Genomic DNA, 14,615 nt, shown 5'->3' on the forward strand with positions numbered 1-14,615 from the left:
GGATGGGCTGTTGTACATCCCAGGGTTCCCAAGCCTGGCCTGGCACAAGGACTGTGCATGGACTGAGCTGTTGTACATCCCAGGGTTCCCAAGCCTGGCCTGGCACAAGGACTGTGCATGGACTGAGCTGTTGTACATCCCAGGGTTCCCAAGCCTGGCCTGGCACAGGAACTGTGCATGGGATGGGCTGTTGTACATCCCAGGGTTCCCAAGCCTGGCCTGGCACAAGGACTGTGCATGGACTGAGCTGTTGTACATCCCAGGGTTCCCAAGCCTGGCCTGGCACAGGAACTGTGCATGGGATGGGCTGTACATCCCAGGCCTGGCCTGGCACAAGGACTGTGTGTGGGATGGGCTGTGCATGGAATGGGCTGTGCATGGGATGGGCTGTACATCCCAGGCCTGGCCTGGCACAGGGACTGTGCATGGACTGAGCTGTTGTACATCCCAGGGTTCCCAGGCCTGGCCTGGCACAGGGACTGTGCATGGGATGGGCTGTACATCCCAGGGCTCCCAGGCCTGGCACAGGGACTGTGCATGGACTGAGCTGTTGTACATCCCAGGGTTCCCAAGCCTGGCCTGGCACAAGGACTGTGCATGGGATGGGCTGTACATCCCAGGGTTCCCAGGCCTGGCCTGGCACAGGGACTGTGCGTGGACTGAGCTGTTGTACATCCCAGGGTTCCCAAGCCTGGCCTGGCACAGGGACTGTGCATGGGATGGGCTGTTGCACATCCCAGGGCTCCCAGGCCTGGCCTGGCACAAGGACTGTGCATGGGATGGGCTGTACATCCCAGGGTTCCCAAGCCTGGCCTGGCACGGGGCTCTGCTTACCGGGAGGTGACTGAGTGGCACATCCACCTGGCCCAGGAAGTCGTCTCTGGTCTGTCACAGGAGAAACAAAGGCAGAAAAAGGAGTAATTTTACAGCAGAAAAGCAAAAATGGTGAACAACAATCGAGTCACAATGGAACAAAACCAAAGATGGCTGGGTACCATTATTTTAGCAGTTCCTGGTTCCCATCTCCTCATGATTTGTTGCTGTCATTCCTCTCTCCAGGTGTGCTGGTGCTACCACAGCCCTGCCTGGGGGCCACCAAAGCCTGGTCCTGGTGAGGGGACAGGGCCAAGCCCCACCTGGCACAGCCAGACCCCCATTGCTGCTGGGCAGCTCCCACAGCTGCACCTCCCACTCTGCCCCAGTGGAGCAGCTCACCTGGACTCAGGGAATTCCCACGGGAGGGAGCTGGCCCTGTGCTCCAGAGAGGAATTAACAAAATGCAGCAGTTGTATCCTTCCAAACCCAGCCCAGTTTCCCTGACACACTGTTTCTGATACCAGATCAGCACCAGTGATTCCCACAGAACCTGCTGCCTATTTTTAGCCACACTATGCATGGAATTCCAGGAAGTGCAGGCTGCTGCTCCAGAGCCAAGTTTACATATTTCTCATAGCAGAGCATTAAGTTTAATATTAAAATTCATACTTTACATGATAACACAAGAACTGTGTTTCTAGCACAAGGATAGGATGAGGTTCTGGGATCCCCCATCATGAATCTCCTGCTGTGCTGGATGCTCATGAACAACACAGAAAGCACATCTGCACCAAGGAGCCTCAAGTTTTTCCAATTTCCAGTAAAAATAGTGAGTAGATTTCTTTCTAGAAATTACTAAAATCCCTGGAAGTATGTCCTGATTTTAGGGAATTAACATATTTCTTCCCTTAATATTGGCAAATGCCAAGTACCCACCACCTCCTGCTTCAATACAGTAACTCCAATATCAACTACTCTGAAGAAAATTTGATCTTGTTGCTACATCTGTTCCTGCAGCTTTCAGCTCAAGAAAAACATGGAAAATGTTCAGGTTGGTCAGGAACAGCCTTAAAAGAAGCTGAACCAAAGAAATCTGTCTTGTAGCTCAGAGTGGAACAGGAAACCCCAGAGTCCCAGCCAGCTCTGTAACTGGAATGAGTCCTCACTGCTCCTGGCATGGATATGATTCATACCAAGGGAACACAGCAAAGGATCCCTGTGCCCAAGGGAGGTGAGGACAAACAGCAGAAGCAGCAATTGCTGGAAGATAAAAGATACTACCTCAAAATACATTTGGAACAGAGTAAGCACATGTTTAATTTTCCTGTACAGAACAGTTTGTAGGTATTTTACCCATGATCTCATAAAAGATCAGGATTAGAGAGAGCCCTCACCAAAGGCAATGGCACAAGGAAACACTCCAGTAAGTGTTATTAGTACTCAGGGACTGAAAAAGCTTTAAAACCACAGAACTACTTTGGAATTGCAACTTGTGCCAAACACAGTGTGAAACAACTGTTCAGTGTGGGACATTTAGGTGACAAGGTGACACTCCCAAGACAAATGCAAGTAAAAATTAGGCTGCAACTTGATAACTATCCAAGCTGAAAAGCCAGAAACAAAAGCCTGGGATAAAGTTACAGTGCCCTAAAAGCCCTCAGGCCCAGAAATAGTAGAGAAAGGAAAAGCACCCCTGACATGTCAGTGCAAAGAAGGAACGTTCAGGTGAACCTCAGCACTGGATACAAGCACCTCAGTTTCACTTGGTACTGAAACAAAGTGGGAATCACAGTAAAGAAAGTCCCAAATTAATTGTATTGATCTTCATTTCAAAGACTGAAGTTTGTTGGTCTCCAAGGGGAAGTGTCTCTAGTTCCCAGTTCAGCTGTCAGACTTGGACCAAAAGGTGGTATTGCCTCAACTGTGCACCCATCATTTAACCTGAACTCCTTCAGCTGCTGAAATGTAACATTGACTGTGAGGCAAAGCAGGGAGCAGGGCAGGACTGGGGTGATAGCTGAGCACACTATTTTGGCTGCAGCAAACCTTGATAAGTACGTGGTTGGTTCTGCCAGCTGCACAACTGACCCCTGCAGGTCTGAGGGCTCTCCTTCCACGCTGATGGATTCATGCCAGAGGCACCGGCCAGGACACTGTGAGTGGTTCCTGAGCCTCCTCTGGGGTGCAGAACCTCATTGCTGAGGCTGTTACAGGATTAGTGCTGGCAGGTGACTGTGAAACTGTGACTCAGGTGCTCACAAGAAACTGCAGGCAGAGTATAAATAGCTGCATCCAGTCATTCACTGAGCAAACACAAAATCATCGAGTTCCCGTCCATGCAGGGAGATCCTCATTTACATCATCACAACGGCCATGCAGTGACAGGAGCAGAGGGAGTCACTCCTGATCCCAGCATTCCTGCTGCTTTCCTCCCTGCCCCTGCAGCATCCTGGCCCTCCCCTCGGGCCTCACCTGGACCAAGAAATGCAGCTGCCCCTAAGCCCAGGACCTCTACCTGCAGACCTAACCCAGTTCCCACAGCAAAAGGGTTCCTGGAAGGTTCTCCTACTCAGACAGGCTCTGCCATTACCCACACGTGCAAACAGCAAAAAATGGTACTTCACTTGCTCAGTTACAGTCAGATATTTTAACACAGTAAATTAAAGCCATGTAATAGAACTCAAATAACATCACCATGAACTGATTTCTGAAAAGCCCTTTTTCATACTTCATGTGTTACTAAACCCTCTCAGAAGTTCCTGTATCCACCCTCACTTCAGAGACAGTAACTGCTGGAAAACAGAAATACCATTTATTTCCTCATGCAATTTTTATCCCCAGAACTCACTCACAAAAGCAAATTTAGGCCCTTGATTTCACCCAAGCTGATAGTTTGTTATGTTTTGTGTAATTCCCAATATTCCTCAATTTGCCTTTCTTTTAATGCTGTGGGTGGCTGTAAAGGTTCAGTCCCACTGCCACAGAGTCCACCATTCAGGGCACCACAGCCCAGAGTTCCTGCCCCAACTGTGAGTGCCCAGCAGGCTGCTCAGCACTACCCCTAATGCTAAGCAGGCTCCTGTTGCCTTGTTTATTCTAAAGAATGAATATCTATGATTCTCTGCCATTAAAAACCCTTCCTTATGTAGTGGGATTAAATCAGATTTCACCAAATAACAGAGAAGGAGGCCAGTCAGGCCATGGACATCTAGAGCTGAGTCTCTCACTGAAAAAACCTTCCACCTTACACAAAGCTGATCTTCTCCTATTCTTTTCTGGAATCCCAAGACAGAGCCTGGCAGTTGTTCTTTTGATTTATTCATTCCCTTTGGAGACACAAACCTGCTTGGTCATACTGCTGTATGAATTTATTGTTCTGTACAGAACTGCTGACTGTTGGAAGATCCCAATGCCATCCTGGTAGATAAAAAGCCATAAAAGCACTGAACTTTGGAGAAACATATGCAGTAATACATTTTCCAAGGAGATTTAACCTGGAAACCAACTAAACAGGGTGGAATTGGCTTTGGAACAGCTGCTGAACCAAAACCTTCTGTTCTGTTTCTGTGCATTAAACACACACGTTCCAAACTCGGCCTGACTTGACAGCTTTTCTCAACCAGCAAAGCAGCTGAGCAGCACCAAAGCCATCAGGACTCTGTACCTGGGGGCTGCTCTGTGATGTGCTGTGGGAGCTCTGGCTGGCACCTGCAGTGTGGAACCCTGTCAGCATTTCCACTGTGCATCAGGGGCCTCTGCTTTGGAGATGAGACCACGTTGTACCCAAACCTGCACACAATTTTCCCTGCTGGAGCAAAGAGTTTATTCCTGCCATTGAAAAAGTGATGTTATTTCCAGCTCTCCTGCAGGAAGTTTTCCTCTGGTTTCTTCACAGAGAAATACCCAAAGATACAGTTTTCAGGGAAAAAAGAAAAACACCTGACCCAGAGCTCAGAATCGTTTCCCAGGAAGCTTTGGGAATGTGGAGGGATGGGGTGAAGAGAGCACTGCCACCCCCTGACACCCTGAAAACTTGGCTAAAAATTATGGATGGAATTCTCAACTCTGCAAACTAATTTACACTACTGGCCATGTGCTGTTTGCCCTCCACTCAGAACAAGAAAGAAATAAGCAGAATTCCTTCTGGCCCTTGGTACTTCCCTCCTGGAACAGCAGCTCCTGCTCTGCCCAGGTCTGAGTGTGGCCACTGTCCCCCTGTCCAGCCCTGAGGGACTGAGGGACAGCCCTGAGGGACAGCCCTGCAGCTGGTGGAGAGGGCAATGAAACAGGGAGTGCCCAGGTGTGAGTGTGGCCACTGTCCCCCTGTCCAGCACTGAGGGACTGAGGGACAGCCCTGAGGGACACTGAGGGACAGCCCTGCAGCTGGTGGAGAGGGCAATGAAACAGGGAGTGCCCAGGTCTGAGTGTGGCCACTGTCCCCCTGTCCACCACTGAGGGACACTGAGGGACAGCCCTGAGGGACAGCCCTGCAGCTGGTGGAGAGGGCAATGAAACAGGGAGTGCCCAGGTCTGAGTGTGGCCACTGCCCCCCTGTCCAGCCCTGAGGGACACTGAGGGACAGCCCTGAGGGACTGAGGGACAGCCCTGCAGCTGGTGGAGAGGGCAAGGACAAAGGGAGTGCCCAGGTCTGAGTGTGGCCACTGCCCCCTGTCCAGCACTGAGGGACACTGAGGGACAGCCCTGAGGGACAGCCCTGCAGCTGGTGGAGAGGGCAATGAAACAGGGAGTGCCCAGGTCTGAGTGTGGCCACTGTCCCCCTGTCCAGCCCTGAGGGACACTGAGGGACACTGAGGGACAGCCCTGCAGCTGGTGGAGAGGGCAATGAAACAGGGAGTGCCCAGGTGTGAGTGTGGTCACTGCCCCCTGTCCAGCCCCGAGGGACACTGAGTGACAGCACTGAGGGACAGCCCTGCAGCTGGTGGAGAGGGCAAGGACAAAGGGAGTGCCCAGGTCTGAGTGTGGCCACTGTCCCCCTGTCCAGCACTGAGGGACACTGAGGGACACTGAGGGACAGCCCTGCAGCTGGTGGAGAGGGCAATGAAACAGGGAGTGCCCAGGTGTGAGTGTGGCCACTGTCCCCCTGTCCAGCACTGAGGGACACTGAGGGACACTGAGGGACACTGAGGGACAGCCCTGCAGCTGGTGGAGAGGGCAATGAAACAGGGAGTGCCCAGGTCTGAGTGTGGCCACTGTCCCCCTGTCCAGCACTGAGGGACACTGAGGGACACTGAGGGACACTGAGGGACAGCCCTGCAGCTGGTGGACAGGACAGTTAAAAAGGGAGTGGAGGGGATTTCTCACTGAGGAGGGAAGAACTGATTTCTTCCCTATCAGGGAAGCTCAAGAGAGCCAAGGGATGGAATTCATCATCCTCTACCTGCAGCTGTCAACAAAGCCCTTATCTGCAGAGAGCACAGGCTCTCCAGATATCCCTCTGCACCCCTTGCAGAGCAAGTGCAGAGCCTGGAGAACCACAGCACTATTCATTTGGGCCATTTGAAACCTTCAGCCAAGGGCTACGTGAATTACCTTCTGCAAATGGCTTTTGCAGCCCAGGCAGCAGTGCCTGAGGAAGGTCTGCAAGCTCAGCCATGGGCAGTCCAGAAGGCAAAGCCACTGTGCACCTCAGTGCTGTGCAGCTCTGGGCAGAAAGCAGCCCCTGAAAGGTGCCCCAGCCCTGCCCCACACCTGCTGCAGGAGGGTCTCCCTATGTGAGGAAGGTCTGAAGTGCTGAGTTCCTTAGACAGACACTTCTAATCCCAGACAGAGCTGAAATGTGTCTCTTTTGAACACGCAATGGAACACTCCCTGTACCACCTCAGTGCAAGCTCCTCTAACTCTGCCAGCAAACCCACTGTCCTGCTGAGCCTTTGGTCAAACCCACAAATAAACAAACCCCAGCAGGAATAAACAGATACAAAAGAGGACTTGAACTCGCCTAGTAGCAGCAATTTTCTGCAGGGATTACTGCCTATTCTTTGCCAACTTTTGCCCTGGCAGAACCACAGGATGTCACAAAGGTGTAAGGGGGTTACCAGCAACCTTTCTATACTCAAGGGGCATCACTAAAATGAAGAAATTAGTGAGTGAAATAAAAGGACTAAGAAAGTTTCCATCCCCCTGGGAAAACAAACTGCCAAGATCCACTGTGCTCTATGTCACAATATACTAATGCATTAGAATACATTATTATGTGAGTCTGGTAAGAGTAAATATTTTCCCTCATCTCCATTGCATTCATTAATTGTCAGTGGCTAATTGCTAACTCTGGAGAAGGATTCCAGCCAGCAGCTCTTCCTTTCCCCTACACAGCTTTGTCAGCAGCAGTTGGTTGTGCTCTGGGTGATGAAAACGACCCCTGAGCGAACACAAAGCTCATCACTGACACACCTCAAGCCCATCCACTGCCCCAGCGATGGCAGGAGGTCTCCCATGGAGGCCCTTCCCTCACACCAATGGACCCAGAACCCCTTCCTGGGGTATCACTGGAGCAGGAAGCTCTGCACGAGCAAGGCACAGCCCTGGGAGAGGCTGAGCCCAGGAGCAGCACTTACAGTGACCTGATTCCACCAAGTTCCACATTCCTCAGATGAATTTCTGACCACTTCCATAGAGTCTGTATGAAACCCACCACATGCACTGCAGGTGTCACCCAGCCCTGCTGCCCCTTCCGTGGAGGGCAACGCTGCCAGGCAGTGGCTCAGCCAGAGTTCAGGCCATCAGACCCCTCTGCCAATGGCAGCTGGGCCAGGCCCTTGGTGCCCACACCCAGGAGCTGGGCATGCAGCACCCTGGCCCCTGTGACAGCAGAGCTGCCTTTGTAAGGGGTGGGTTCAGCAGGAAGGGACTGCAAAGACCATCTCGTTCCATGCCCTGCCATGGGCAGGGACACTTCCATCCCCAGGAGGGTTCCCTTCCCCTCACCTGAGCTTGCTCTGTTTGGTTTATGCATCCCAATCCCACGGTATCTTTGGAGCAAGAGTAATTCTGTGCTTTCCCAACAGTATTTATTCTACATTGATATCTAAGAAAGGAGGGAAGAGCCGAGCTGTGAGAAATGCAGGTTTGCAGAGCCAGAGGTGCCATTCTCTTTGCTAACTCAGTAGAATTCGGTCCTACTCCTGCAGCATTTTGTTAAGGCACGTTGTATTTTGCTCCCAACAAAGCTGCCTTTGTCAGCTCTCTCCAACAGGTGTCCAATACACGCCATTTTTGAAGAGTTTCCCACAAATGCAGCTCTGCACTCACAGTCCCCAGTGACAAACAATGGCCACATGTGGGACACGCACAGCACAAACCCATCCCACTGCAAGGCATACACAGTATCAGAGCAGGCAAAACAGTCCGCAACAAGGCTGCCAAATACAAATTCTCCCCCTCGGACAGAAGCTCAGGCTTTAGTTACTATTTCCCCGTGCCTGGTAATGAAACATCCTCTGCGTGCCCCCAGCACTTCCCCGCACAGCAGCCCCGGGGCAGCCGCAGGACGGCGGAGGCTGCTCGGGGTTTGCTGCGGGACAAATGCGGGGCAGCAGCTGCGGCTACAGCCCCAAGGCACAGACAGAGACAGACAGAGAGAGACACAGAGAGAGACAGAGAGAGACTCAGAGAGACAGAGACACAGAGACAAAGACACAGAGAGAGACAGAGGCAGAGAGACACAGAGAGAGACAGAGAGACACAGAGAGAGACAGAGACACAGAGACAAAGACACAGAGACAGAGGCAGAGAGACACAGAGAGAGACAGAGAGACACAGAGACACAGAGACACAGAAACACAAAGACACACAGACACACACAGAGAGACACAGACACACACACACACACACACACAGAGACAGACACTGCCTGTGCTGCCACACTCCACAGGCATTTCTTCTCATGCTATCAGCTATAAACCATGGCCACTTCTCCCCTCAGCTTAAGAGATCAGGTATTTCAGGCACAGTGGCATCATACATCCTCCAAACAAACTTCTGCGGGACAGACTGAAAAAGGCACCTCACCAAGGCATGTTCTGGGTGTTGAAAAATAAAGCAAAACTTGCACCACCAAAATGCTTCCATTCCCCACCCTTCCCATGGCACCCTGCCCAGCCAGTCCCATCTACCCACCGTATTTCTGGGCTCACTAAAAAGACAAGAAATACCACAAAAACCTCCAGGTTTAAGTTTCAACTAAGTATTTTCCTTTGGGACTTTTTGCCCTGCAGAAGGCGGGGCCACGTGGGCTGAGCCCCTCAGGGGGATGTGGTTGCTTCAATCCATTCCACAGGGCCACTAAACCTGAGAGCACAGAGGAACGACCTCTCTCCTGCTCCTCTGTAAACACCAACGCATGTCTTTGGTATGGGAATCCTCACTGCAGGAGGATGAGAGCAGAGACCTTGGGGGAGATCCCTCAGGGAAACCGAAACTGCTGCACAGACCCTGGGGCACATTTCCACAAACCTCTGCTGCTGTCCTCGGTTTGACATCCTGCAGCTACTTATAGAATCAACCACAGTGGTTCTCCATGAACAGCTGATCTTGGAAAGGAGCAGGGGGTAATAAATAGGAAAGGGAAAATCAGACATACTTCTCCCTGTTTCATTTTCTGTATGAGATTCAGATTCATTTTGGTCTGAGCACACAACACACTGCACTGCATACAGCAGGTCGAATGAAGAAGAAATGTAGTGAAGCTTCTGCATTCCAGATTTTCCTGCTGAGATGTTCTCAGGCTGACAGGAAAGACATGACACACTCTTGACCAAAACTGAAACCAGCCTGAAACCAAACCTGGGCCAGCAAGGGATTTCCTTTTATTTGATTGGTACGATAAAAGCTTAGGGATATACTCTGTGCTCTTCTACTCACAGTGCCAGCCCAAGAGCTCCAAAGTGGGCAATACTGGAGTGCCTGGGAGCCCCTGAGCTGCTCCACGGCAAAGCTGCAGAGTCATGGCTGGCCCTGCTGCAGGAGCAGCTGCCCCCGAGCTGCCCCCGAGCTGCCCCTGAGCCCCGGAGGCCGCGCTGGAGCCACAGCTGGAGCCTGCAGGGCTATATCCAGCATCTGGAGCCTGCAGGGCTATATCCAGCATCTGGAGCCTCCAGAGCTATATCCAGCACCTGGAGCCTGCAGAACTATATCCAGCATCTGGAGCCTGCAGGGCTATATCCAGCATCTGGAGCCTGCAGGGCTATATCCAGCACCTGGAGCCTGCAGAGCTCTATCCAGCACCTGGAGCCTGCAGGGCTATATCCAGCACCTGGAGCCTGCAGGGCTATATCCAGCACCTGGAGCCTGCAGGGCTATATCCAGCACCTGGAGCCTGCAGGGCTATATCCAGCACCTGGAGCCTGCAGGGCTATATCCAGCATCTGGAGCCTGCAGGGCTATATCCAGCATCTGGAGCCTGCAGGGCTATATCCAGCATCTGGAGCCTCCAGAGCTATATCCAGCACCTGGAGCCTGCAGGGCTATATCCAGCACCTGGAGCCTGCAGGGCTATATCCAGCATCTGGAGCCTCCAGAGCTATATCCAGCATCTGGAGCTCCAGAGCTATATCCAGCATCTGGAGCCTGCAGGGCTATATCCAGCATCTGGAGCCTGCAGGGCTATATCCAGCATCTGGAGCCTGCAGGGCTATATCCAGCATCTGGAGCCAGCAGGGCTATATCCAGCATCTGGAGCCTGCAGAGCTATATCCAGCATCTGGAGCCTGCAGAGCTATATCCAGCATCTGGAGCCTCCAGGGCTATATCCAGCATCTGGAGCCTGCAGGGCTATATCCAGCATCTGGAGCCTGCAGGGCTATATCCAGCATCTGGAGCCTGCAGGGCTATATCCAGCATCTGGAGCCTGCAGGGCTATATCCAGCATCTGGAGCCTGCAGGGCTATATCCAGCCATCCCCACCGCGCCGCAACTCGAGTGGGCCGGCTTGGATTGCACTGCCAAGCAATTTAAGCAAATGACTAATCCCAACCCCTCACTTCATTCCTACTTTGGGCTTTGAAAAGTGCCTGAAAAACACCAACCATTAATCCCCTCCCGAGGTAACAAAGCAAACCCTGGAAATAATTTTGCCATCTTAACACCAAACCAAGGCAAATCCAAACAACAAGCCCGTTTACTGAGCTGTGCTGAGCCACTCAGATCAGGACCTGTGGCACACAAAAACATGACGTGTTTTTTGTTTCCAGAAGGAGGAAAAAAATCACTGTAACAGAGATAATTTTTTATCCTAACTGCTTGGTACCTTATCTAAATTAGTATTTTGACTGGAATTACCCCAAGATTGCTGCAGTCTCAGCTACTCTTGCACTACAGTACACACTTTAGGAGCGTGTGGAGTACACGGGTGTGTGCACTACAGGCTGCCAAAGTACTTGTTTTTAAAACCAGAGTGCATGAAGGCCTCAGCCAACTAAACATGAACACATAATTTGCCATTTGAATCCTCTGATTTTTAAAAATCTTTCCAGCTGACATAACACTGAATTAAGAAACATGTGACAGTAGGATCTGAAAATATTACCCTGGATGCAACCAGAACTGAGAGCAAAGTTACGGCAGATTAGAAACAGAGCTGATCCGTGGCTCGCTGCTGATAAATGCAGAACATTCCAGCACTAACAATGGAAGTGCTGCCTTGGCTGCAGCCCAGCAGGCTCTGCAGGGCAGTTGGGTGTTACTGGCACAGCACACATCGTACTTACTGCGGCTGCTGTGGGACCGGGGGCGCCACGACCCTCTGTACCAACACCCTGGCCTTGTTCCTCGGGCCCGCGGGTGACAAGAATCCTGAAGTGCTGCTGCCTCGTGTTTTGGTCTGGTCTGATTTTGAACAAGCATCCCTGCCCTTGAGGAATCTGCTCTCCCGAGTTGGTTCTAGGTATTTCTGACCTGTTCCTGCCATTTCCAGGGGGTTCTGAACTCAGCCCGTCAGCGGTGGGGCCGATTCCTTCTGCCGGCGGCTGGACAGGGTAGGACGTGCTCCTTTCCAGCCGTATCCGAGGGTACCTGACCAGTCTGTCCCCCTTAGTTCCAGTAATCCCGAAGTCACATCCTCCTCCCGTGCCTGCTCCGCTGCTCTGCGGCTGCTGTAACTGGAGAACAAAGAACTTTTTCCCTGAATTTGCTGACGGCTCTGGCACATGCTGCAGGGACCAGCGGCGGGGCTCGGGGGTGGGAGCGTTGTTGGGAGCCTCGGGACCAAAGGGCAGCAGAGTAACCTGAGGCACATCCGCACTCGAAGCCCGATGCTGAATCCTCACCCCACCGATGTTCCGACCCGGCGCCGCTCCGTTTGCCTCCTCCCGTGGGGCGGCCGGTGGAGCCTCCTCACTGCGGGGATGGGAGGGAACAGCACAGAGCACTCTGCGGTTACAGCCCACAGTTCCATCTGTCTGCTGGCCCGACTGCTCCGCCGGCCCGGGGGGAGAGTTCCCGGGGCTCACCTGTGCCCTGCCCGGGGCAGAGCAGGGGTTCTCCGGAGGGGCTGCCGGGGGCTCCCCGCAGTCCGGGGGTGTCCGGGGCGCAGAGTCCCCCGGAGGGGCCGCGATCGCGCACTCGCCGTCGGCAGCTTTGCGCTGCAGCGAGATCTGCATGGAGGAGCTCCTGGTGGGCCGCTGCTCGCGGTGGGCACAGCTCAGCAGCTGCGGGATGAACATGGAGGAGCTCCTCTTCAGGGCGCCCACCTCCTCCTGCGCGGCCCCGCCACAGTCCGCCCCGTGCCGCGAGAAGGCGTGGGGGCTGCTCCTCCTGGGCAGCGTGTGGAACGCCAGGAGAAAGTCATCTTCGCTGCCCCGCTCCAGGATCTCCGACTCGGGCGCTGTGTTGCTTCTCCCAGAGCCGAAGTGAAACCGCAGCCGGTGGGCCATGGTTTTACAGAGAGGGCAGAGGGAGAACAGCGACAACTCAGGCACTGCCAGAAGTTAAAAACCAGAGACATAAACTCCGAGGAAAAGTGTCCCATCTGCCAAACGGTTAGCACTGCGGCCCTGGGAGCGACAGATAGCAGAAATAGCCCAAGTGGCAAGCAGCATTCCAGGCATGATTGGGCAGGAGCCGTCAGCGCTCCTACACACGGTGACAGAGGGTAGGGTGGCGCGAGTCACGTGGCCTGGGTCCCCCTCTCCAAAGTAAGCGTGTGGGGGGTTTGTTTTTGCCTTTTTTTTTTTCATGCCAGCAAGAGCCTGAAACAGCACCTTCCCAGCTGCTCCTTTTCCATCAGGGAGGAGCAGCCCCAGCAGCAGAGCCCTCGCAGCTGACTGCGGCGGGGAGCGCGCTCCGACCCACTGTAAACCTAAACCACATTCACAGCACACAAACATGCTCGACTGCAACAAAAACACTCTCACTTCGCATTAAAAGTTTAAGTCTACGCCACATGCAAATAAGGAAAATTCTTCCAAGCATTATATTTTGGTGTGTTTCAGCACTGGGCTGTCACGGCAGAACAGGAATAAATTTAGCACAGTTACGCTTTCAATTTGAACTGTGCTCCTCACGCGATTGAGCAACAAACTTCTTGCCTTTATAAAGCTCCACTGTCCCTGCGAGCACAGTGGAACCTGCACTGCCCCCCTGAGCAGCCACAAACTCCAACACACAAAGCCACCGTGGGAATGGCACAGGTCTGTCACAGCACAGGAACGGGCAGGGTGGCAGCAGACACGGCTCCTGTCCCAGCTTTACCAGGCAGTGGGGACGGGGAACAGCAGGGCTGGGAGCTGCATGTCCTTCTGCACCGGGGTGTCCCAGAGCACACACAGTGCCCGGCGCTGGCCACGCTCCAGAGGGGGTGTCAGCACTGCCAGCATGGACACGCTGAGAGCATGGACACACTGAGAGCAGGGGACAGACTGCCACCATGGGACACACTGAGAGCAGGGGACACACTGCCAGCATGGACACACTGAGAGCATGGACACACTGAGAGCATGGACACGCTGAGAGCAGGGACACACTGAGAGCATGGACACACTGAGAGCAGGGGACACACTGAGAGCATGGGACACACTGAGAGCAGGGGACACACTGAGAGCAGGGGACACACTGCCAGCATGGGCACACTGAGAGCAGGGGACACACTGAGAGCAGGGGACACACTGAGAGCAGGGGACATGCTGAGAGCAGGGGACATGCTGAGAGCAGGGGACACACTGCCAGCATGGGACACACTGAGAGCAGGGACACACTGAGAGCAGGGGACACACTGAGAGCATGGACACACTGAGAGCATGGACACACTGAGAGCAGGGACACACTGAGAGCAGGGGACACACAGAGAGCATGGACACACTGAGAGCAGGGGACACACTGAGAGCATGGACACACTGAGAGCAGGGGACACACTGAGAGCAGGGGACACACTGAGAGCAGGGACACACTGAGAGCAGGGGACACACTGAGAGCAGGGGACACACTGAGAGCATGGACACACTGAGAGCAGGGGACACACTGAGAGCAGGGGACACACTGAGAGCAGGGGACACACAGAGAGCATGGACACACTGCCAGCATGGACACACTGAGAGCAGGGACACACTGCCACCATGGACACACTGAGAGCAGGGGACACACTGAGAGCAGGGGACACACTGAGAGCAGGGGACACACTGAGAGCAGGGGACATGCTGAGAGCATGGACACACTGAGAGCAGGGGACACACTGAGAGCAGGGACACACTGAGAGCATGGACACACTGAGAGCATGGACACACTGCCACCATGGACACACTGAGAGCAGGGGACACACTGAGAGCAGGGGACACACTGAGAGCAGGGGA

General features: G+C 53.4%; 1 protein-coding gene across 7 annotated transcripts in view; it reads right to left on the reverse strand.

Annotated features, from left to right (window-relative positions):
* Positions 1-14,615, reverse strand: part of NEDD4L (NEDD4 like E3 ubiquitin protein ligase) — a 108,283-nt gene that overhangs the window by 31,282 nt on the left and 62,386 nt on the right. For all 7 annotated transcript variants that reach the window (XR_011700031.1, XR_011700033.1, XR_011700036.1 and 4 more), the window contains exon 6: positions 835-885. Coding sequence is in view for 1 of the 7 variants with exons in the window: in XM_071581714.1 (XP_071437815.1) it covers positions 835-885 (51 nt within the window). In the remaining 6 variants the exon portion in view is untranslated. The remainder of the gene's footprint in view (positions 1-834; positions 886-14,615) is intronic.

Source organism: Pithys albifrons, chromosome Z (genome assembly GCF_047495875.1).
Source record: "Pithys albifrons albifrons isolate INPA30051 chromosome Z, PitAlb_v1, whole genome shotgun sequence".
NCBI classification, from domain to species: domain Eukaryota; kingdom Metazoa; phylum Chordata; class Aves; order Passeriformes; family Thamnophilidae; genus Pithys; species Pithys albifrons.